Source organism: Copadichromis virginalis, linkage group LG8 (genome assembly GCF_057382275.1).
Source record: "Copadichromis virginalis isolate Kocher_CV1m ecotype Utaka linkage group LG8, C_Virginalis_male_GT1.1, whole genome shotgun sequence".
In the NCBI taxonomy this organism is placed as follows: Eukaryota; Metazoa; Chordata; class Actinopteri; order Cichliformes; family Cichlidae; genus Copadichromis; species Copadichromis virginalis.
Window position 1 is genome coordinate 6,255,311 of NC_140625.1, and position 26,398 is coordinate 6,281,708.

The 26,398-nt window shown below is 42.3% G+C and overlaps 1 protein-coding gene across 1 annotated transcript; it reads right to left on the minus strand.

Moving 5' to 3' along the window:
- Window positions 1-3,192: 3,192 nt before the first annotated feature.
- bsk146 (brain specific kinase 146) lies at window positions 3,193-17,934 on the minus strand. The gene is made up of 5 exons (XM_085465502.1): window positions 17,687-17,934; window positions 9,542-9,792; window positions 8,667-8,869; window positions 8,352-8,543; window positions 3,193-8,270 (listed from the first exon to the last, which is right to left on the minus strand). Exons 2-5 carry the CDS (start codon window positions 9,711-9,713, stop codon window positions 7,497-7,499), a joined length of 1,341 nt encoding a protein of 446 aa, XP_085321628.1. The 5' UTR covers window positions 9,714-9,792; window positions 17,687-17,934; the 3' UTR covers window positions 3,193-7,496.
- Window positions 17,935-26,398: the final 8,464 nt, after the last annotated feature.

A 26,398-nucleotide genomic window follows, 5' to 3' on the forward strand; every position in this document is an offset into this window, starting at 1 on the left:
ATACAAACACACACATCTCCCTACCCTGAAAACACCATGTCTGTTCCATTTGTGCCATCTTTCTGTTTTGCCGTTTTTATATTTTGTTGCAGTGAAATAATAAATGTTTTAATCAACCATTTTTAAGTAAGCAGGTGTGTCACTGAGCCTGTAGTTCTTTGTTTTTCGTTTTCCAGTTTCAAGCACTTGTACCAAATAGAGATTTTGGAGAATGTTTTATTATTACAGTCTTGCAAAATGCTTGGATTTTTTAAAACTATGTCGTATGTGTGTTAATCTCAGGGCTGAATCTCAGATATTCGAATGGGTTTTTATGTTTGTTTTCTTCTGTTGTGTCAACCCCACATTGACTGGAGCAATGACACATGTAGCAGGAAGTGCTCATCTCCTCAGATGTAACGCCTTTTTTCTGTCCTGGTTACACACTACTCGTCACATTCCAACGCCGCCTCCATGTGTCCGTCAGTGATGCGGTGTTTTGTTTTAGGACATGGACTGCTTCACTGTCACACTTTTGTCATCGTCTTATTTTTATGGTAACTTTTTTTGTATTGTCTTGTCCATTTGTTGGAGCACCAGAGGTCATGTAATTGTTTAAGAATAAATATTTTGTTCACTGTTTTTCTGAAAGAATTTTTTATCTTTATCTTGAGTAAAGTTTTTATCTCATAATATAGACATATTAGAATACTGCAAAGCATCAGAATGACTAATATGAAATTATATATTATGATAAAAATAAATGTGAAATTGATATATAGTTATAGCATTTATCCCTTCATCCTGCATACTGAGGTGATGTCCACAGTTTGGCTCAGTTTTTCCAAAGTTGAGACATTTTTGTCTTTTTATTTATATGGTTGGGAAGAAAGCAGACAAGGGACAGCAGCATAAACCTGCAGCCATCTACAGATTTTTGTTGAATGCAATACATAAAACAACCACACACCCCTAAAAGAGAAGGAAGGGATGAAAGCATTTAAACCTGGGACACCTCCAGTAACTGGATAAAACCGTAGATGCTGCTCTGGGCGCAGTTGTTTAAAAGATGTGATCTGAATAACAATTATCCAGCTTTGACAGGGCCCTTACTTAATCCACTTTGTCTTGGTTGTTCAAAAGGACATTTTATAAAATCACACTGATCCAAAACTACTGAAAGCCTTACTGGTAATAACCAGTAATTTTACTGGGATGCAGAGGGCGCCAAAGTTCATGCAACAGAAAAGCTCCCTTATTAATTCATGATATTAAGTTTGACATTAACAGCTGTTATGTGAAATATCTAGTTAGCAATGCATTTGCTGTTTAATTCATAACCATATTTCACCTGCTTTGTCTTTATGAGAATGTAACAGCTCACAAACACTTAGCAAAAACACAAAGACAGGTGGAACTCATGCATGAGTAAATCTACTATTTAAAAGCGCGATCGTGGCTCAAGAGTTGGCAGTTCGTCTTGTAATCGGAAGGTTGCCGGTTCGAGCCCCGGCTTGGACAGTCTCGTCGTTGTGTCTTTGGGCGAGACACTTCACCTACTGGTGATGGCCAGAGGGGCCGACGGTGCGATATGGCAGCCTCGCTTCTGTCAGTCTGCCCCTGTGACTACAACTGTAGCCTCCACCAGTGTGTGGATGTGAGAGTGAATGAATAGTGGAATTGTAAAAGCACTTTGAGGGTCCCGAAAAGCGCTATATAAATGCAATCCATTATTATTATAAAACAAAGTGTAAAAGAAGGGCTACAATGCAGTTTGCCATTCTCTTAACTCTGTTTTCTTGTTTGACTGCCTTTTGACTTTTTATTTCATTTTTCCTTTGAAGTCCATTCTATTCAGTTTCAATTCAATTTTATTTATACAGTGCCAAATCACAACAACAGTCGCCTCAAGGTGCTTTATATTTTAAGGCTTCAGTAATACAAAGAAAACAGAGAAAACCCCAACAATCATATGACCCTCTATGAGCAAGAACTTTGGCACCAGTGAGAAGGAAAAACTCCTTTTTAACAGGAAGAAACCTCCGGCAGCACCAGGCTCAGAGAGGGGCGGCCATCTGCGGTTGACCGGCTGGGGGGAGAAAGGAAGACAGGGCAAAAGCACGCTGTGGAAGAGAGCCAGATATTAATAACAACTAATAACTGAATAAAGAATGGTGTATCAGTATCAGTCTGATTCCAAGTATTTGCTGGGATCAGAGTGATTTGATATTTTCAAGAAAATTGATTAGTTACAATGTCCTAGAGGGGCGGGAAAAGAACAACAATTATCAAAAATGAAAATAAAGTACACGGTTAAACTATAAAACAAACGCTCTTTACTGTGATTTTTAGTAAAAAATTGAAGGTCACAAGCTAATTCATCATTAGCTGCATGCTATCAGGCGTCTATGGCCTCGTTAGGCTTAAATATTAGAAGTTAGTTACTGTGTCAGCTCCCTGAATCCAGAATTGAATTTAAAGTCCTCCTCCTGATATACAGAGGCATAATTCACCATCATGTCTTAACGATCGTCATATTAAATGGCAGAAACAATTCTGTGCATGATTCTCCTCTTATCTGCTTTGGTGCAAATAATTTTTTTTTAACTTACTTTGAAAAATCCTGGTAAACATGATTGAACCTTTGCCTCGCGTTTGATAATTAAAGGGTTCGCCTTAAAACTGGTGCATTAACTAAAATCTGAAATTATTCTTCTGAATTATACTTGGACACTGTACTCAGCCACCCAGCATTTACGTTTCTATGGAAACATTGTAACATATATCCAAAATACTTTACTAGCAGCATATACCTTTATTCAAAATATTTTGTGGTTTCAACTCATACAATACTAGAAGTAATTTATCTACTATTCTTGTTTTATTCATTTATAAATTTCAGTGCACTATATGAACATCATTAACCTGAGCCCCCATATTAAAATTTAAAATTAAACCTTTCCTGCCAGAGGTCTCTTCCTGCTAAAAGGAAGTTCTTTTCCCCCACCATCACCAAGTGCCTATTCACAGGTTACCATGGAGTGTTGAAGTTACTTATTTCTTCTTGGTTATAAAATTTGTCCACATTCTTTACAGTATTATGTGCCCCTAAAGATTCCCTTGTGTGAATGCGATTACATAATTTCACCTGTATGAAATTCAATTGCATAACAAAGAACTCTTGGGAGGGGAAAAACAAGAAAAATGCAAATATCACTCGAACAAGAATTCTTATTTTATTGACTAAATCTCAGCTTACAGGAAGACAGTTGTATTGCAAAGACAGAACCGGGTACAAGTTCTAGTGCTGTGGTCATCTACTCACTAAAACTCCACAAAAACCATGATGCTTTGAAATACAGCTATGTCACCGGACAGAAAGACACTGGAACGCCATTACAGCACGTCACAATATGAATAGGATGAGGAGGCAGCGGTGGCTGACTCAGACGCTGGGAGGGATCAAGGGGAAGGTGGCGTATGACAAATGCACATCTCACTTTCTAGTTTTGTGTCACTCATCTTCTCTCCCAGCTTGTGAACGGATGTGTCCTCGTCTGCAGCGTACTGTATACTGCACTGGTATTTCATCTGAGCACAGTGCTTGTACCACAAGTTCTAGTGAATCATTTACTATCTTAAAATTATTCTGATAGGAAACTACAGCAGTACGGGGCGTGTCTTTCAAAATAAAGATTTACTTTTTGGTATTTTGATATTCTGTGTTTTGCTTGCTAACTCATAAAACAGGGACTGCAACTGATCATCATTCATTCATTAGAAATAACATCCTGTTGGCTAATTGTCTATAACTAACAACAGCAGTTACTTTGGATTGTTAGGTTAGACTGGAGGTTTGGGTATAATGTTTTATAAGACAACGTGATAAAAAGTCAAATTTTCTGTTTTAAAGAATGTTGGCAAGACGATGCTAAAACATCTGACTTTACCAATAGCTCTGTCTCCACTATCAAAATGTTAGCTAGCTAATTTAGCTACGGATGGTTCCATGCTTGGAAAAAAGAAGCAAGGCTAAAGAAGAAAATTGAATATTTCAATTTCAAAATACGCGACATAATTAAAATTTTACTTGTGTAAAAAGCAACATCAGGCTATTCTTACATTAGGGGTATGATAAGCTAATGTTGATCTCTTTACTAATGCAAGAGAATAATTCAGAAAAATCAAGCTGAATGACACCAAACTAAGACAGCTTAAAAACACTGAATTCAGGGGTTGTTTGACACAGATGAAAAAAATCCCGGATCCTGTTTGCTAAACACAATTTTCAAAACTCAACTGCCTACATAGCATAAAAGTAAAGGGAACCTTTTATTCATTTTCATGTCTTTGTCATAAACATACTGTTACAGTGTTAGATACTCATATTAATGATGCTTAGATAGTGAGGTCTTTGGATGTATAATGCCTGTGAGCTGAAAACTACCTTAAAACTTGTTTTAAACACTCAGGTTCTGATAGCTACCCTTGGATCAATATGATGTCACGAGAGGGAGGTGATATACTCAATACAGTCATCCCAGGAACATAGCTTTAGCTGCAGACACTGTCATCCCACCTGTCTGCTATTCAAACCTTCTGTTTACAATCGGCAGCCAATCAGAAGAAAGTTGTCTTAGAGGGGAGGAGCTAAAGTAGCTCGTTTCAGTTTAAAATAAATAACAATTACTTTGAAAGGAGCAGAATAGGTCCCCTTTAGTTATAGCAAATCTAAACTTAGCTTAAAGGAAAATGAAATATTGTAGAGCAGCATGAGAGCCTGTGTAGCCCAGAATGTGCCAAAGAAACAAAGGCTCTATTAGGGCCATTTTTTGTGTTTGAAATGAGGTGAAAGCCACCAGAAGTTGTATTGAGCTGCTGGCAATCTGCAGTCTTATCATTTAATATCACCGAGCCCTACGTACTGGCCCTTTTACAGAAATAGTATTAAAGGTGGCCATGGTGTCCATGTCTGAAAAGTGAAACCATTAAAGAGGTGCTTTAAACCCAAACTGTTTATACTGACCACCAGGCGATGATCCCTGTGGCTAAAATAGGAATTCCAGCCATGTCTGGTAAATGGAAAAAAACATCATTCGTTTCACTTTGCAAATTTTTGTCAGAAAAGCGAATTATGGAGGCCATGCTCATTGGCCAGTGACTTGTGACTGACAAAACGCATAACATGGCTTCATAGTCAGATCCACCTCTGGCTTGACACATCTGCTTTCCAAGCAAGAGCAAAGTGGTGACGCTGAAAACACAAATTCACAAACCAATCAATAATAATGTCTACACTACTGGGAGACTGGTTTGGTGTCGGCTCTTTTTTACGTAACAAGAATTGTCAATAAAACCTCCCACGTGTCTCTATTTACAAGAATCCTCACGTTGCTTATCGTTGCACGTTGCCATGGGTGCTTCAAGCACGTCACGTTTATTTGGGAAGAGCGCGAATGTTGAAAGATGGTTTCGGAGTGAACGCTGCAAAGGAACAATGACGCGATGAGGTAATGTGGCTTCATACGGTCATGCCAGTGTGGGATGTGCTTGGGCTCGCACGGTTTACTCCGCACAGCACAGCGCTGCTTGAAGTTGACAGATGGGGAGCAGTGTCCGCATCAGGACCGTCCTTTGTTCTGAATCAGGAGGCTGCCGATGAGGTCAGAGATTGTCACAAGATGCAGTTATTTACTCTCTCGCTGATCCAACGCATCATGCGGAGGGGCTGAGCTGGTCCTCTGTCAGATCCGAGCTGAGGCTACTGACGTGTTGTTTGTCACCGGTACACTAACTACAACTATAGAGTGCTACAGCCTGTGACGGGATAAACACTGAGCAGTTTTTCACAAGAGGGCTTTAGCACATACAGTTTCATGCAGTTTATGTCTGAAAAGCAACACAGAGAACATCCATTCACACACTACGCATGATCCACCCCCCCAAAGAAAAATAATTCAATTGATATTCATGAAGTCAAAAAGGAATGGATTAGTTTTGTTGTTGTTTTTTAAATCCAAAAGCAAAACATTTAAGTCCCTACATTTGATTCAAATTCAAATCTCTCGCTCTGTCTTCATGCTTAGCTTTTTTTAGTTCCTGAAGGTGGTGAGATGAGCACACAACATTAATAGCATTACAAATACATCACACTGGATAGAAACTAAGTAAGTATATTCAGATTTTTTTTTCTTTTAGCCCTAGGATGTCTCAAGAGGTCATAACAGCAATATTCACTCTGGGACATGATGCAAGAAATTGTGCTACTGCAAAAAAAAAAATCACATCACAACATTTTACCTTTTTTTTCCTCCTAAAGCCAGTTCAGATTCGAAGTTTGAATTACTCGTCATGCAGTTTATAAAAAGTGACTCTTGAGTGTTTGCTTTTTTCCCCCTGCACTTAATTGGAACAGATCATTTTTCTTTTTCAGACAAAGTTTAAAAGAAAACACATTTTTAAGTGAAGGTCTGGATGAAAACGTGAGCAAAGCAGACAGATCTTTTTCTTGTTCTCTTTTGGAAAAAACGCTTCAAAGGAACATCATACAAACGGAATTTCAGGAGTGAGTAGAAAAAAGTCTTCCAACTGTGAAGTAGATATGTTCATGGTGAAGAGCAGAGACATCGCACGCATTCGCTCCATCTAGTCTGAGATGAAGGAAAGCTGTAGATCATCTCACATAATGCGCAAGTATTCAGTATGTACAGCAGCATACCACACCTGTTACACAGCTATACCTCAACACCATATCACAATGCTGAGTCGAATGGGAAACAAAGAGAGCTACCTTACAAAAAAATAGAAAAAATAGATTGTGTAGTCTTTTTTTTTTTCTTCTTTTTTTAAAGATTCAAATAAATAATAAAATTCTCAAAGAAATATTAAACTACTTGTTTTAGATTCAAACGCACGGCGACGCACACGGACACATTCACACTTTCATATTCTTGTTACAAGTAAAACACTGAAACCACGGCTCAGTCAGTCTTTTTATCTTGTAAGGTGTTAGCTTGAGCTCTGTTTCGGTCAAAAACACGAATCTTTTGTCCCTTGGCTTCTTAAAAAAAACTTCTTATCAGTGTTGAAGAGATCACGAGGAGTTCTGCCCAACTCCTGCTGACTTTTTTATCTTTTTATGTTATTTTAATTCATTTTTTTTGCTGCAAGTATTGCTTTAAGGAATATATTTTGGTCTTCTTGTCAGATCGATTTAGTGGTGAAATCTCTAATGTAGCGTTTTTTTCTTCATTTTTCTACACTTGCATTTTGAACGTGTCCTTGAATTCCAAGTGTTAAAACAGGACATTCGACCAATCATGAGGAATGTGTGCGTTCTACAAAGACGTCCTTGGAAGTCCTCCGGCGCGTGTGTGTCTGCGCTCTTCCTTTCCCACAATGTTTAAAACAGGAGACGTGTTAGTGCTTTGTTATCGCTTTGTTTCTTTTCCCATGCATGAACATCTACGTGGTTGGATGAGAGGTATAAAAGTGTGTGCCGGTGAGCCCTGACATGCTCAGACGCAGATTTCTATGGGTGTCGGCACTAGCATGCGGCCGCCAGGTGAGCCGTTTTCTCGGGGCATTCGATCGTAGCTGTTGGTGGATGACACGGAGCTGTTGGTGGAGACGGACACGAAATGGTGGCCCCCGCCGGGTTCCATCATCCCTCCTTTGGCCCCGCTGCCTCCGCTCCCCCTCTTCACCGCCACTGGCAACATGGGAGAGAGGGGCGACACTGGGGAGCGAGGTGACAGAGTCTGCTGCTTCATCCTCTCCACGAGATGCTCCTCGTCTTCTTCCCCGGACGATGATGACGAGATTGTGCCGTCCACCTCCCCACGGACTCCTCCTCCACCTCCTCCGCCGCCGCCGCCTCCGCCGCCTCCGCCACTAACTCTTTCGCCGCCACCTCCAGCAACCATGTTGCCGTTGTTGTTATCGTTCTCCGCGTCTAACATCCAGGAGTGGCTGAAGTACCCGAACACTTCTTTGACGGAGCAGCGGCGGTCCTGCTCCACCGATAGCAGGCGGCGGAACATGCGAAGGGCCTGCTCGGTGAAGCGCCTCCACTGCGACGGCACCGTGTTCGTCCTCCTCCTCTGCCAACGGATGAACTCCTGGTAGAAAGAGTCAGAGGGCAGAGCCTTCTCCCAAGGGAAGTTACCAGTCAGCATGCAGAACAGCAGCACACCGAAGGCCCAGACGTCAGTGCTGTAGTCCACGCAGAAGCCCTCGTGGCGGGACACATCGCAGAGCTCCGGAGCTGTGTAGGGGATGGTGCCGCTCACCTGGAGGGAAAACCCAACAGGTTACAGTCACTGGAGGAAACGTGCGAATATAAAAGCGTACAAAACTCAAACACTACTCACTCTTTTCACTGGTGAGCCAGCCCGGCGAGTCATTCCGAAGTCAGAGAGCTTGACCTTGCGGCACTCTCGGTCAAAGATGAGGATGTTTTCAGGCTTAATGTCCCGATGGACCAGCTTCTTACAGTGCAGGTAGTCCAGAGCGATGGCTACCTGGTGTACACAGCGCTTTGCTACTGTTTCAGGAAGACCGACCTTGAGGGCCAAAGAAAGGAAAAGCACTATTTTATTCAGGGGATTTTACAGTTTTAAGCCAACTTTCTTCTGACTGTGGATCAGTAATCATCTGTATTACTATCGTTATCTGCGAATCAGCACCTGTGGAGGAATTATATCGAAGAGGTCTCCCGCCACGGCGTACTCCTGTGCAAACACGTAGTACTCGTCGGTCTCGAAGGCGATGCCAAACATGTTGATGATGAAGGGGCACGGAGACAGGTACAGGGAGATGCTGTACTCCCGTAGAAAAGACTTCAGCTTGGTTGTCTTCTTCTTCAGGAACTTCAGTGCCATTTTTGTACCTTTTGGGAAAAATACAGATGTTTTTTTTACAGATGCACAAAAAAACCAGTTTTTGTATCACGACTTTACTGAGGTATTATTTTAAATTACTCACTTATTTAGATTTTGTTGAGGCTTAAAGTTAAACCCCTGTGCTGATTGGAGTGAACTGAAACTCTTTGAATTCAATTCAGCGTTATTTATGTCACTAAATCACAGCAACAGGGGCCTTAAGACGCTTTATATTGTTAGGTAAAGACAGAGAAAACCCCCGAAATCAGATGACCCCCTTCAAGCAAGCAATTGGTGACAGTGGAAAGGAAAAACTCCCTTTTAACAGGAAGAAACCTCCAGCAGAATTAGGCTCAGGGAGGCGCAGCCATCTGCCATGACCAGTTGGGGGTGTTGTCGTCTATCCAAGAAGACCGTGCTTGAGATTTCTGCTATTTTAATTATTAGTCTGTAACTTTTCACTAAGGAGGTTTCTGTCTGTACATTTATGAATGCAGTTATTTAACCAAGCTTGCAATTTAGCATTCCATCCACTAATCTAACTATTAACACTTCTGTCTAAACAAAGGGACATCTCATTAGGAGCCAAAAGCAAAATTACACTTAAGGTGCAGAGACCAAAACAAAAAGGTGACAGCGCAATCACTTAAGACGTCATGTACTCTGTGGTGGTCCCTTACCTCTGATCTTGTGAATGACCAGATCCACCTTGCCATAGGTTCCCTTGCCCAGCTCTCTGATCACCTCGTAGTACTTGTTGACCTCTAGTCTCTCCAAATTTTGGGCAGCAATCAGCTGCAGCTCATCCAGGATGTCCATGTTGGCTCGAGAAACCAGCGGAGAGGAGGTCATGGTGCGGACTGCTTCAGGGTGCAAAAAAAACTGACTCGGGTAGGACAGGAGCAGCAATAGCAGCTAACAGCTGGTGTCACTGTACAGAAAGAAGAGAGGAGAAACATTTTGAAAACTGCTTCATCCTTCTACTCTTCCTCATTTCAAGTACAACAAGTTGGCTGTGATAGGACGGGCACACGAAGAGAAAAACAGGCTCTCGTCCTCTTGTGGGACCAAAACAGGAGCATGTGATATGTGATGTTTGTGTTGCATTCCAAGGTCGGCAATGCACAGCACGCTGTCGACACCGAAGCTCACAGCGTGCTGCTCTGATCTGCAGTGTGATAGCCGCTGAAAATGCTAATTATCTGCAGTGAAGGCTTAAGTAATTCTAAATGCTCGCCAAGGGGGATACCAGAGCTGAGCTGTGAGCTGAGTCACACACACACACACACACACACACACACACACACACACACACACACACACACACACACACACACACACACACAGGCAGCCAATAACAGTCCTTTCTAGCAAATCCAATTCCTGCTGCAGTGTGATTATTCTTAGTGATTGCTTCCCTTTTTTCTCTTCCTGAGCGGCTGGACCTGCCAAGCACTGACCCTCACTGATCCAGGCGAATGTGGAGGAACTATAGGAGCGCGCACACACACACACACACACACACACACACACACACACACACACACACACTCGTTACACAACCCGAGGTGCTGGAAAGCAGCCACTCTATATGAGCAGACACTTGGATTGGCTTTATATCTACAGCAGCCTCCTCATCATCAACACACTCGCCTGCCATTCCATGTACTTCACATATCTCATATTCTCCGCACACATCCACAGATGGATAACATTTCATTGCACAGTCTGGTTTTAGATGCAGAAAGTAACATTCAGTTGTATGCATCACAACGTTAAGTTGCCAACTATGTGATCAAACACACACACACGCAGCAATGTGCTACTTTACAGTTTTTTCTGAATGCTTAAACCCTAACTGTGATTCCTGTAGCACAATCTCTAAAACTATTCAGACTTATAGCAAAACCACTCACTGAGTTTGCAAAACTAAAAGCACAAAAACTGCTTTGCACTCAGTTTGCAATTTTGTAACACACACTTTGCAAAACTGTAGGCACAATTCACTGCACAACACTCAATTACCAAATTTCCAACACACTCCTAGCAAAAGTATACACATGTATGGCTATCATTAACACTAATTTGCCAACTGTCTGGCACACTTTCACATGTGAAAACTTTTTTAGATAATTAGTTCACTTTGCAATCAGCCTAAGCACTATAATACAGGTAAGCTGTGTGTGCGGAGTACAATGGAGGGAGCAGAAAGAGTGAGAAGTAGAGGAGGCCGAGGAAGAGGACGTGGAGGTGAAGAAGTAGGATGAAGAGGACGACAAGGACAAGGAGGAGCAAGAGGAAGATGAGGAGGGGGGAGAGGAAGGGTAGGAAGAGTAAGAAATAGAATTGCTGATGACATCAGAGCTACAATAGTGGACCATGTAATCAACCGTGGAATGACCCTGAGGGTAGCTGGCCAACGGGTCCAGCCTAACTCGAGCCGCTACACTGTAGCAAGCACCATAAGGACATCTTGAAATGAGAATCGGTGAGTACAGTCACTTCGCACAAAGATTTGTAGCACTGCCATATGCCAATGAGAAACACACCAATACCATTGATGTAAAAATACTGAAATTGTTACTTTACAGAATTGCTAGATGACCAGATGCTGGGGCAGAGGAAGCATGTTCACTGCAGACCAAGTAACCCATATAGTCATTATGGCGATTGCAAATAATCCTATACTTGGAAATAAACACTTGTGTTTGTTTTGATGTGTGTGAATAAACACCAGTACTTGAAGTTTGGATTCCTCTATGCTTATGGATCTATGACAGAAGTATGAGCTCCAACTGACATAGCCTACCTTGTGCACAGAGGAAGCAAAAGCCAGATGTGTTTTGTATTCATACCATCAGTGTGCAGTTGGCGCATTGTGTGCTTAGTAGATGATGGCTTGTGTGTACTGTTTGATACGGAAACACCATTTTTACGAAGGTGTGAAGAGTTAATCTAGCTGTGTTTGCTTTTGCAAGAGAACTACAATGTTTTGATTATTGGGTGACAGGTTTTCTTATTTGTGTGAAGAGTTTTGCAAAATTAGCCAATAGTTACAAAAAATGTGCTTAAGCAATCAGAAAAAACTGTAAGTACCCCGTCGCCCCTCCACAGACCTCTGCGTTCTCTGTGGGAGTGTAATCTTTTTTGCGTGTGAAGCGGACAGGAAGAGAGGCTGACGGCAGCAGGTGAGGAGAGATGAGTCAGTTTGGGTGATAAATGGCAGTGCAGAGAGGATGTACTGTATCTCTCTCTCTCCTCTAAATAAAAGCTCTTGGGTGCATGTGATAAAAACACACATGCACAGGAGGGAGTTGTAAACAGAAGAGACCGTTTGTTTCTGCCGGGGATCAGAAGTGCTTACTGTAGCACTGCAGGATTGTGCCTCGTTCTTTTTCTGAGTGTGCGTTTGGCTCTGGTATGTTATCACGATAACATTCATAAACGTACAATGTATATTCAGTCAATAATAACTACTTAAAGCTGCAAATTCAACCAAGCTAGCTGTTTTGAGTGAAAACTGGGGCAGTAAATTTGAACTTTTCCATTTTTTTTCCATTTAGCTCCATCAAAAAGCGCTAAATAACTGAATAAACAGTTTAAACTGATTTTCCAATAACTAATTAGTTATTTTACAACAAGAATTACAGTTATGAGTAAATAGTGATATAGTGATTTAAGTGTTGCTAACAGTGTTATTCTCTCTGTAGATGAGGAACCCAGATAAGCCACAGATATTGACACTCTGCAATGCTTAGAGCTAATTAGCACCAGTTAGCAAGCGCTAATGAGTCCTAAAGATGCTAACAGCTACCACAAAGATGGAAAGGGATTGTATTTCTCACATTGTTGTAGTTCTATCCTTTATAATATAAAGTGCCACTGTTTGAATAAAACCAAACTAGATTTAAACATGCAAAAAGACGTGCTGTGGTGGTTTGTACCATCGCGTCACAGCAAGACGTTTCTGGGTTCAACTCCACGGGGCAGCTTGGACTTTTCTGGAGCTTTTTGGTTTCCCCCCACAGACATGCATGGTGAGTTAATGGGTGAATCAAATTTTTATCTAAATGGATAAAAAACTAAAGTTGTGGACGCAGTAAACATGTTGCAAAAAAGGAGGAAACATGCACACTATTTGGTACCAAGTGTATCTTCAGAAAAATGGGAATTACAGTGGCTGTGAAGATAGCACATATGACCCAGGCTGACAAAAAGGCCCAGTAATCATCTCCTGAACCCGTATCTATTAATGCCATTGTACTGGTTCAGTTGTCCAGCACAGTCTGCAGACCTTTAACGACTGGCTAATGTGATTTAACTTATTTCGTACCTCTTTACTCAGGACGCCCTGGAAAGCAATATTAATACTGAATTGATTTCTGCCTTAGGTCTGATGATCTTGACTAGATTGAGTCCCTAATCATTTTAAGCATAACCGGATTAACGCACTTCCACTGTGCTCGACCAATTCGTTTAATGGAGCCAAACTTCCAGCCCGATTTCATTAGGTGTACACAACCAGGAGAGAGCACGGAGCGAATTTCAGCTTTGAGAATAAACTGGTTTCATAAAATCAAAGTAAAAGGAAAATTTTGACAAGGTACAGCAGCTTGTGTGGTTAGTTGCAGCAGTGATCTTCAAACTGTTCCCACAGCTCTTATTAGCAGATCTAGAGCTTAAGTTTTTCCAGCTAGTATGTGCAAAAAAAAGTCTGTGATGTAGGTCAAGCTACAGTCTCAAAGTTCAGAAGATTCTGCATCTTTATATATTTAATATTCACATCAAGATGGTGTGTGCGTGTGTGTGTAGACCAGACAATCCCAGCATTCATCACACTCTGCCTTTATCTAACACACTCTGTTTTCAGGTCTTTTTTTCCTTTTCCAGCTTCTATAGACCTGTGTGTTTTTTGGCCTGCTGCTGTATGCGTGTGCTTTCGTTTACCACAGCTAAAACTGCATCTGTATTTGTATAGAAGCAGTAAGACTCGTGTAGCTCAGTGAGTCATCAGGCCAGGATAAATGTCGGCTCTCCGTGTGGAGGGGAAGTCTGCAGTCCCACTGCGTGAGTGCATCACATAGGCTCACCTTTAACAATAGAAACAACTCGATGCAAAAGCAGCTGCGTGTCGCAAGTGCTTTGCATCGCTGGTAGGAACAACTGCAGAGCAGCTGGATGGGTAAAATGAGATGATCAAAAGGGTTCAAATTTGGTATTTTCCCTGCAGCTCACGTTCAAATAATGCTGGGAAACTTTTCAGGATGAGGTGAAGGAGAATGGCAGCCTCTGTCTCACACCACTGTTGTTGTACTTTTTGGTGTTTAGGAGTATAAATACATAAACAGATGTATTAAGTTAGGGGCAACTGCATACCACATACTGTAAGTTTATACAAAGTTATCTAAGGTTGAAATAAGCCTTTCACATATTAATTATTTGTTGTAATCATCTTCAACATTCGCTCCACTACACTGTTCATTTTCCCCAAAGCATATCATTGATCTATTCATCTCAAAGCGAATTAATCGTCAACAATTGCTATAATTGTTTAATATTTAATAAATTATTCGACAAGCACAAATAAGAACCACACGCTGAGTCCAGTGTATTATTGTGAAAGGAATATTTCTGGTTCTTTTTATACAATGTGAAGATGCTAACCTGAGTCATGGTAAATTCAGATTGTCTGGTCTCTAGTTTGGGACAGTTTTATGCTAAACCTAAAAAGTCAGTTGACAGATTGATGCTTGTGTTAGTCCTCCTTTCCTGCAGACTGTTCTCTCCGACAGCCTGCAAAATTCAACGTTCTGGGAACAGACACAAAATACAGCATGTTCCTTTCAGCTGACCACATCCCCCCAGCCCTCCCCACTCGCTCAACACTGACCCTCTGTGCCACCAGGTTTAACACTCTGTGGAAACAGAGCAGCGACCAGGGGCCGCAGCTGACTAAATCCCAGACTGCTTATGCAACCAGCGGGCCGAGCCGGAGCACATTCGACGAGCCAAGGCAACGATCACAGCCACGTCCACCCCCACTGATGCAGCCGCGCTGCCCTCCAACAATAACAGCTTAATTTTTTTGCATTTGAGTGACTGTTTCTATTCTCCTGATAGATGTGCTGCAAAGAAACACATTCCTGCCTTCCACGTGAGAAACTGCAGCAACAAAAATATTTAGCCTTTAAATGTTCTGGACACGTTTGATTTGTCTTCTATTTATTGAAAAAAAGCTGCTGACTGCTGCACACGCACATAATCAAAGTGACTGTGTGTAAATGTGCACTGGCAGGGAGCAGAGGGAGGCCAGCAGCAAAACACCAGTCAGTGTGTGTGTGTGTGTGTGTGTGTGTGTGTGTGTGTGTGTGTGTGTGTGTGTGTGTGTGTGTGTGTGTGTGTGTGTGTGTGTGTGGAAAGTGAACAAAAACAGAATGTGGTTGCCAAAATCTCTAGTACCTACTTATATTACAGCTCCTCAGCAGTGGATATTTACACCTTAGTTTGATTTTACAGATTTTATTTAGAACGTTTTAAAGGCCTGAAATCAAAATCAAGCAAATTTTACTAATAAAATAAATAAATAATAATAATATTTTTAAAAGGGATCAAAAAGAACAGTAAATAATACAAATTGAAATACTAAAAGTAAAAGAGATGCACTTGGAGAAATTTAAAAAAATATATGTTGCTGGTTATTTTTGGAGTTTGGGGGACAAGAAAGCTCTGTCGCCTGTACGAGCCAGTTGGGAATTCTGAATTACTAGAAGGTGCTGATCGACAGACCTAAGTGAGAGGCATAGGACAACTAAAGGATTTGATAGTTAACGTAGGCGAGCCCGTGTAAACACTTACACGCAAGCAACAATATTTTAAAATGAATCCTGTACTTCCGAGGAAACCAGTGTAATAGTTTAAGAATGGGTGAAGCTTCCGTGTATCTTTCAGGAGTCTAGCAGCTGCAGTCTGAACCAGCTGCAGACATGTTTTAAGTGTTTTGCTCAACCCAACATATAATAACTTGTAGTAATCCAATCTAGATCATGAAAAGAAAGAAGTTTTTAACTATATTTAATATCTTAATTTGAGAAAGCTGGCTATAACAACTGCTGTGATCTGTCTAATTAAGGAGATGAATCAAAGATAACACTCAGACTTTAAACCTGAGGTTTAAGAAATGAGTCTCAAGATCTAAAGGGATAGTGAAAAATGTAACTGGCTGCTTATTCGCCACAGGAATCACTAAAATTTCAGTTTTACCATCACAGGGTTGAGAGACGGGTTTAAGAGGGAGGTAAATCTGGGTTTCATCTGCAAAAAAGTAGTAAGGAACATGATGGGTTTTTAAAAAAAAAATAAACCCAAAAGGTGTGTGTACAACTGAAGTGGACCAAGAATGGAACCTTGAGGTACACCACTGGTTAAGGGGGTAGTTTTAGAAGAATAACTGCCAATGCTAATGGAAAACCACCTACAACTTAAATAAGACTTAAAACAGTTCAAAGCCATCCCACAAATAACAACACAATGAGTGTTCAAGATGTTGTAGTCCACTGTATCAAACACAGTGGTAAGATCCAGTAATATACGTACAGCATTAACTAGCATCAACAATAAACAGGAGATCACTGAAAACTCTTAACAGAGCAGATGCGATGAATTTGACTGAAAAACCTCACCAATATCATTGGTGCGTAAAACAGACGGCAGCAACAACTAGCTTAATTAGTATTTATGCTAACTAGGCTATATTCAGGGCTTCATCTTCATATTTAGCAAACAAAATTTAACTTGGTAATTTGATTTTTTAATCAAAATTGAATAAGGAAGATCTATCCTCTCAAAATCCTTATGGTAATACTGGTTATTTTCCATCTTCAACTAATTCAAATTCACCAGTCTTATCCATCAGTCGTCCTACCCGCATCTTCAAGCCAGTCAACCCAGTCCCTGTTCTTTAGAATCATTATTTAAACTCCTTCCCATCACCTCCTCATCTGGGTTATTCGGTCTACTTAAAGGTATGTGCTCACTCAGCTCTCCACCCGGCCCCTAGTTCAAGTTCAGCTGGCATCTCATCAACACAATATATAGGCACTGTGGATGAGCATTGAGGCATTGATTACATGATTTATCCAAAATAATGGCTTAGATCGGCTTGTATAGATTGGCTATAGGGCGTAACCCTTCATTTTTCTAAGCAAGTCCCCAAAATTGCCCAGTATAATCCAGCAAACATAGACAGCAGGTAGACCAGTCAGAATGTAAACATTCTGGTCTTGTATCATCCTCCAATCACTAAAGGCTTCAGCTTTCAGCAGGTCTGCATCGTCACCTGCAGTGTGTGTGCTCAGACAGCACTCACTGAAGGGACAACCACTGTCACTTTAGTGTAACAGAGCTTAGATAGCGGAAAGGAACAGACATGCATTAGCTCCTGCAGATACCTGACTGCCAACCCCCCTCCTCCACCCCTTCCTCCTCCTGCAAAAACACGGGATGCATAGTGGGGGTGAGAGAGGGCTTTTAGATGTTGTGTTGTGATCAATAATACAAATTCCACTACACAATCCGATACTGTAAACAACCTAAAATGCTTACAATCAATGATATTGTTGCTTGCTAGAGATCAATGACATTAGAAAATGTACATACAACATAGAGAAGAAATCACAGTTTTGTTTTCAGTGTGAACGCTGCTGTATGGTATTGGCCTAATGATGCACTGCATGCACACATCATAGCGGCACACACAGTAACGGAGCCTGGTCGGTCAGGGTGCAGGTGAGGATAAACGGTCAGCCCGGGTTTAATTCGCTACTCACCTTTCAGTTGATACCCATATGGAGACTGTGAAGTCCGCCCTGTCGGCCCAGGCTGCTACTGGTAAACACACAGGGAGATGAGAGCACATACTAAGACCAGGTGAGCCCAGAGAAACGTCTGATATCGGTGTCCAGCGAGAAGCCTCCGAGCAGCGTCGGTGGATGTGGTGTCGAGCATCCTGCAGCCTCCTCCGGCTCTGCGTCCTATTGTCTCCGCATCGCTCTGTCCTCTAGGATGGGAGGAGAACAGAGGCAGGGGAGGAGAGACAAAGCCCTCCCCCTCCTCGCTGGCCCGGCCAATCGCAGCGCTGCTCCGCTGGGAGCCGCCGCTGCTCGCTGTCTCCATACAGACTATGGTACATTCAGGGATGATGGGAAATCCAACTTCTTCCAAATACAGTCAAATAAATAAATATGTTACCAACAGATAGCTTGAACTGGATATTGGCTATTTTTAATAATAGCTAAAAAAAAAAACATTATTGTTATATTATTATTATATTTGCTTTTACATAATTTTCTCTGGGATTAATAAAGCATTCTGATTCTGACTCGTAAACGTTTACGTAAACAGACTTTGCTGTGTATGTTTTTATAAAATGTCTTTAGGCAATGTCATTTGAGGCAGTGTTGGTTAGTACAAAGATATATTAAGGCTTTTGTGCCAAGAATAAACACATAAATCAGTGGAGTGGTCTGTCCCAGCTATCACGGCCGAGAGGCAGGGTGCACCCACAAATAAAGACAGACAACAATTCACACTTTATCCCAAACCCATATGTGTCTTTGGACTGTGAGCGAAAGCTGGTGTACCGAGAGTGGCCCCACACAACCCCCTATGAATAAGCACTTGGTGACAATGGGAAGGAAAAACTCACTTTTAACAGGAAGCAACCTCCACCAGAACCAGGCTCAGGGCGGGACGGCCTGGTTCTGGTGGAAGGAAGAAGAAAGGACAAAAGACACAAGAGAGCTAGAGATTAATAAAAACTAACAATTAAATATAGCGTGATGTATAAACACATAGCGAGTGTAAAAAGGGTGAAAAAGAAACATTCAGTGTGTCATGAGAAACCTCCAGCAGCATAGAGCTATTGATGTGTAACTAAGGGAGGATTCAAGGTCACCTGATCCATCCATAACTGTAAGCTTTATCAAAATGGAAAATTTAAGCCTAATCTTAAAAGTAGGGCGAGGGTGAGAGGGTTCCTGTCTCCTGAATCCAAACTGGGAGCTGGTTTCACAGAAGTGGGGCCTGAGAGCAGAAGGCTCTGCCTCCCATTCTACTTTTAAATACCCTAGGAACCAAAGGTAAGGGAGCAGTCTGAGAGTGAATTGCTCTTCTGGGGTGATATGTTACTGTGAGGTAAAGATGGGCCTGGTTATTCAAGACTTTGTATGTGAGGAGAAAGATTGTAAAATTGTTACATTTAAATCACTTGGAGACAGAATGTTTCTAATTTTAGAGATAGTGTGTATCACACAATGGAAATTTGTATTTGTCTTTTATAACTGGTATTATTTGTCAGCGTAGATCTTTTTTGGATTATATTGGACATTTTTAGTGTTTTGTATGATATTTTTTTTAATCCACTGCGGCCTACTAGCTGTCAAATGGACTTGATAGAATAGAATAGAATAGAATAGCCTTTATTGTCATTGTACAGAGTACAACGAAATTGGAGTGCCACTCCCTTGGTGCAAGATTCAATAATAAATATAAATGTAAAATATAAAAAGTACAAAAAAAAAACAACAATCGTAAGTACTCAAACAATAGTATGTACAATATATACAGGATAGCAGCATTAATATAATGACAGTATGAATAGCAGCATAATATAATGACAGTGACGGTATGGAATAGGTTCAATTGTTTTTGTGCTTATTTACTACGGTGATAGCTCTGGGAAAGAAGCTATCCCTGAATCTGTTTGTCCTGGTTTTATGTGACCTGTACCGTCGGCCTGACGGTAATAGTTCAAACAGTTGGTTGCTGGGGTGAGAGTGGTCCTTGATGATATTGCCAGCTCTGCTGAGGTACCGAGAGTTTGCAGTGACCTCCAGGCTGGGCAGAGAGCAGCCAGTGATCTTCTGGGCTGTGTTGATGACCCTCTGCAGTACTTTCCTGTCCGCAGCTGAGCAACCTGCATACCATGTTGTTATGCCGTACGTTAGGATGCTCTCTATGGTGGCTCTGTAAAATGTCACCAGCAGCCTCTCCTCCAGGTTGTTCCTCCTGAGCACTCTCAGAAAGTGGAGACGCTGCTGGGCCTTTTTAACCACCGCTGTAGTATTTGCAGTCCAGGAGAGGTCATCAGATATCTGCACGCCCAGAAACCTCATGGAGTGTACCCTCTCCACACAGCTCCCGTGAATGTAAAGTGGGGCCGGGTCTGCTCTGCCCTTCCTGAAGTCCAAGATAAGTTCTTTAGTTTTCGTGGTGTTCAGTTGGAGGTTGTTAACTGAACACCACTCAGTCAGTCTGTTGACCTCATCTCTGTAGTCCGACTCATTCCCCCTTGAGATGAGTCCAACCAATTCAATTCAATTCAATTCAATTTTATTTATATAGCGCCAAATCACAACAAAAGTCGCCTCAAGGCGCTTCATAGATACAGAGAAAAACCCAACAATCATATGACCCCCTATGAGCAAGCACTTTGGCGACAGTGGGAAGGAAAAACTCCCTTTTAACAGGAAGAAACCTCCGGCAGAACCAGGCTCAGGGAGGGGCGGCCATCTGCTGCGACCGGTTGGGGTGAGAGAAGGAAGACAGGATAAAGACATGCTGTGGAAGAGAGACAGAGGTTAATAACAGATATGATTCAATGCAGAGAGGTCTATTAATACATAGTGAGTGAGAAAGGTGACTGGAAAGGAAAAACTCAATGCATCATGGGAATCCCCCGGCAGCCTACATCTATTGCAGCATAACAAAGGGAGGATTCAGGGTCACCTGGTCCAGCCCTAACTATATGCTTTAGAAAAAAGGAAAGTTTTAAGCCTAATCTTAAAAGTAGAGATAGTGTCTGTCTCCCGAATCCAAACTGGAAGCTGGTTCCACAGAAGAGGGGCCTGAAAACTGAAGGCTCTCCCTCCCATTCTACTTTTAAATACTCTAGGAACAACAAGTAGGCCTGCAGAGCGAGAGCGGAGCGCTCTAATAGGGTGATATGGTACTACAAGGTCATTAAGATAAGATGGGGCCTGATTATTTAAGACCTTGTATGTGAGGAGCAGGATTTTGAATTCAATTCTGGATTTAACAGGAAGCCAATGAAGGGAAGCCAAAACAGGAGAAATATGCTCTCTCTTTCTAGTCCCTGTCAGGACTCTTGCTGCAGCATTTTGGATTAGCTGAAGGCTTTTCAGTGAGTTTTTTGGACATCCTGATAATAATGAATTACAGTAGTCCAGCCTGGAAGTAATAAATGCATGAACTAGTTTTTCAGCGTCACTCTGAGACAGGATATTTCTAATTTTAGAGATGTTGCGCAAATGGAAGAAAGCAGTCTTACATATTTGTTTAATATGTGCATTGAAGGACATGTCCTGGTCAAAAATGACTCCAAGGTTCCTCACCGCGTTACTGGAGGCCAAGGTAATGCCATCCAGAGTAAGAATCTGATTAGATACCATATTTCTAAGATTTTCAGGGCCGAGTACAATAACCTCAGTTTTATCTGAATTAAGAAGCAGAAAGTTAGCGGCCATCCAGGTCTTTATGTCTTTAAGACATTCCTGCAGTTTAACTAATTGGTGTGTGTTATCTGGCTTCATGGACAGATAGAGCTGGGTGTCATCTGCATAGCAGTGAAAATGTATGCTATGTCTTCTAATGATACTGCCTAAGGGAAGCATGTATAATGTAAACAGAATTGGTCCTAGCACTGAACCCTGTGGAACTCCATAATTAACCTCAGTGTGTGAAGAGGACTCTCCATTTACATGCACGAATTGGAGTCTATTAGATAGATATGATACAAACCACTGCAGTGCAGTACTTGTAATACCTACAGCATGTTCTAATCGCTCTAATAGGATATTATGATCAACAGTATCGAACGCTGCACTGAGGTCTAGCAGGACAAGCACAGAGATGAGTCCACTGTCAGAGGCCATAAGAAGATCATTTGTAACCTTCACTAAAGCTGTTTCTGTGCTGAGCTCTGAAACCTGACTGAAACTCTTCAAATAAACCATTCCTCTGCAGATGATCTGTTAGCTGTTTGACAACTACTCTTTCAAGGATTTTTGATATGAAAGGAAGGTTGGAGATTGGCCTATAATTAGCTAAGACTGCTGGGTCTAGAGATGGCTTTTTGAGTAAAGGTTTAACTACAGCCAGCTTGAAGGCCTGTGGTACATAGCCGATTATTAGAGATAGGTTGATCATATTTAAGATCGAAGAATTAATTAATGGCAGGACTTCTTTGAGCAGTTTTGTAGGAATGGGGTCTAAAAGACACGTTGAGGGTTTGGAGGAAGTAATTATTGAAGTTAACTCAGAAAGATCAATTGGAGAAAAAGAGTCTAACTTAATATCAATGGTACTAAGAGTAGCTGTAGATAATATTACATCTGTGGGATGATTATTGGTAATTTTTTCTCTAATGATAAAAATTTTATTTGTGAAGAAGTTCATGAAGTCATTACTAGTTAACGTTAAAGGGATGGTTGGGTCAAAAGAGCTCTGACTTTTTGTCAGCCTGGCTACAGTGCTGAAGAGAAACCTGGGGTTGTTCTTATTTTCTTCAATCAGTGATGAATAGGAAGATGTTCTGGCTTTGCGGAGGGCTTTCTTATAAAGCAGCAAACTATTTCTCCAGGCTAAATGATGATCCTCTAGATTTGTGACACGCCATTTCCTCTCCAGATTACGAGTCATCTGCTTTAGGGTACGTGTTTCAGAATTATACCACGGAGTCAGGTACTTCTGATTTGAGGCCTTAGTTTTCACAGGAGCTACAGTATCCAGAGTCGTACGTAGTGAGGAGGTGAAATTATTAACAAGATAATCGACCTCTGTTGGGGTAGCGTTCAGATAGCTGCTTTGTTCTGTGTTGGTACAGGGCATTGGAGATGATAACAGTGGGTGGATTATATTCTTAAACTTAGTTACAGCGCTTTCAGAAAGACATCTACTTTGATAAAGTCTACTCTTCACCGCTGTGTAATCAATTATTGTAAAAGTAAATGTTATCAGGAAATGATCAGACAGGAGAGGGTTTTCAGGAAACACTGTTAAATGTTCAGGTTCGATGCCATATGTTAAAACAAGATCTAGAGTGTGATTAAAGTGGTGGGTGGGTTCTTTTACATTTTGAGAGAAACCAATTGAGTCTAATAACAGATTAAATGCCATGTGAGGCTGTCATTTTTAGCATCTACATGGATGTTAAAATCACCCACAATAATTATTTTATCTGAGCTCAGAACTAAATTAGATATAAAGTCTGAGAAATCAGACAGAAACTCTGTGTAAGGCCCAGGTGGACGATAGATGATAACAAGTAAGACTGGTTTCTGAGTTTCACAGCTGGGGTGGACAATGTTAAGCATCAGGCTTTCAAATGAATTAAAAGTCTGTCTTGGTCTTTCATTAATTAATAGGCTGGTGTGAAAAATTGCTGCCACACCGCCCCCTCGGCCTGTGCTTCGAGATTTCTGGTAGTTAGAATGGCTCGGGGGTGTTGATTCATTTAAACTAACATAATCATCCTGCTGCAACCAGGTTTCTGTAAGGCAGAGTAAATCAATTTGTTGATCAATTATTAAGTCATGTACTAACAGAGACTTGGAGGAGAGAGACCTAATATTTAATAATCCACATTTCACTGTTTTACTCTTTGGTTCAGATGTGGATACTGTATTGTTCTTTCTTTGTGATTGTTTATGTTTAAGTTGTTTGTTGCTGGTTTTTAGTTTGTTTTTTGTCTTTTTGGAAGCTGACACAGTCTCTATGGAGATGGGTTTTTGGGGGGGTAGCAGGAGGAGAGAAGCTGCAGAGAAGCGTGTAAGACTGCAACTCTGCTTCCTGGTCCCAACTCTGGATAGTCATATTTTGGGGGGTTTAATAAATTTGTCCATATTTCTAGAAATGAGAGCTGCTCCATCCAAAGTGGGATGGATGCCGTCTCTCCTAACAAGACCAGGTTTCCTCCAGAAGGTTTGCCAATTATCTATGAAGCCCACATCGTTTCTGGGACACCACTCAGACAGCCAGCAATTTAAGGAGAACATGCGGCTAAACATGTCACTCCTGGTCTGATTGGGGAGGGGACCAGAGAAAACTACAGAGTCCGACATTGTTTTGGCAAAGTTGCACACCGATTCAATATTGATTTTAGTGACCTCCGATTGGCGTAACCGGGTGTCATTACTGCCGACGTGAATTATGATTTTACTGAATTTACGTTTACCCTTAGCCAGCAGTTTTAAATTTCCTTCAATGTCGCCTGCTCTGGCCCCTGGAAGACAATTGACTATGGTTGCCGGTGTCTCTAGCTTCACATGTCTGAGAACAGAATCGCCAATTACCAGAGTTTGACCCCCGGCGGGTGTGTCGCCGAGTGGGGAAAAACTGTGGTGTCATCCGCGAACTTTATGATGGTGTTTGAGAGATGGGTAGGGGAGCAGTCGGATGTGTAGAGCGTAAACAGGAGGGGACTCAAAACACATCCTTGTGGAGACCCGGTGCTGAGTGTGATGGTGCTGGACTGGTGGGGGCCGAGTCTGACAGACTGTGGTCTATTTGTCAGGAAGTCCTTGATCCAGAGGCAGATGGGGGTGGAGAGTCCCAGGTGAGACAGTTTCTGGACCAGGATCTCCGGGATGATATGATTGAATGCTGAGCTGAAGTCCAGAAAGAGCATTCTCACATAGCTTCCTCGGTGCTCCAGGTGACTCAGCGCAGTGTGGAGCGCTATGGTGATAGCGTCCTCGGTGGAACGATTTGTCCTGTAGGCAAATTGGTGGGGGTCCAGAGTGGGAGGCAGACCGGCCCTGATGTGCTGACAGACCAGTCTCTCAAAGCACTTCATCACTACAGGCGTAAGTGCAACAGGCCTGTAGTCATTTGGGCTGGCCACAGCTGTCTTCTTGGCGATGGGGATGATGGTGGAGGTTTTGAGGCAGGGCGGGACGGTGTTTGATGACAAGGAAAGGTTGAAGATTTTAGTGAAGACTCCAGTCAGTTCGTCAGCACATGCTCTGAGAACCTTTCCATGTATTCCATCAGGACCTGCCGCCTTCCTGGGATTCACTGACCTTAGAACACACCTCACTTGGTGCTCCCTAAGTGTTAGTGTGCCAGTGCTGGGGGCGGGTGGAAGTGGTGTGGCAGCTGAGGGCCTGGTCGTCTCAAAGCGGGCGAAGAAACGGTTTAGATCCTCAGCCAGTGAGGCATCAGATGTTGCCTGGTTATTGCTTCTGTAGTTGGTAATGTGATTGATCCCCTGCCACATTTTTCTGGGGTCGTTGTCAGCAAAGTGATCTTCAATCCTCCTCCTATAGGCAGCCTTAGCTTTCCTGATGGGCAGCCTTAGCTTTCCTGATGATAAAGAAGAGGGTAGGCCCAGATATGAAAAGGAAGGACTGCGTGGAAGCCAAGCGTGTGAAGGAAGGACCTGTCGCCCGATTGTCAGGTGAGACGGCTCGTGTGAGGATGCCGACCCAGTCCTGACAGCAGAAATGGCGACAGTGGGAAATAACGCATGTGATCGACAGCAGGGCAGAGGTGCACAGCTCGAGGGTGGAGCACAAGCTGAGCTGTGAATGGACGAGCCTGGTGGAGGGACGAGACGGAGATGGGAGGCTTCTTCTTGTCCTCCTGGGACCAGGTTGCCGTGGTCCCTGCTCTGAAGAGAAATTGCTCAGCTGTTTTCAAACACGAGGAACATTCGCCTTGGCTTTGTAGGACAATGCATCGCGGGACTGTGGGGGATTTTAGTGCACAAAAAACTGGCTCACATAAAGACATCCCCAGGAAAGGAAGACCACGAGTCACCTCTGCTGTTGATCCGACTCATCCGAGTCACCAACCTCAGAAATTGCAAGTCAGCGACCAGATAAATGCCACACAGAGTTCCAGTAGCAGACACATCTTTACATCAACTGTTCAGAGGAGACTGCATGAATCAGATCTTTATGGTCATATAGCTGCTAAGAAACCACTACTGCTTGTTGCTAAGGAAAAGCAACAAGCGAACAGATTTGTTTGGGCCAAGAAACATAAGGAATGGAGATTAGACCAGTGGAAATCTGTGCTTTGGTCTGATGAATCCAAATTTGAGATCATCGGTTCCACTCGCCGTGTCTTTGTGCGACACAGAAAAGGTGACCGGGTGGTCTCTACATCCATGGTTCCCACTGTGAAGCATGGAGGAGGAGGTGTGATGGTGTGGGGGTGCTTTGGTGGTGACGCTGTTGGGGATTTATTCACAACTGTGGTGTGCAAGATGGCCTGGCCTCCAGAGTCACCTGACCTAAACCCAGTCGAGATGGTTTGGGGTGAAGAGAGAAGGCAAAAGGGCCAACAAGTCCTCAGCATCTCTGGGAACTCCTTCAGGACTAATGGAAAACCATTTTAGGTGACGACCTCATGAAGCTCATTGAGAGAATGTCAAAGGTGTGCAAAGCAGTAATCAAAGCAAAGAGCAGCTATTTTCAAGAGTCTAAAATATAAAATTCTGCATTATTCCATATGTG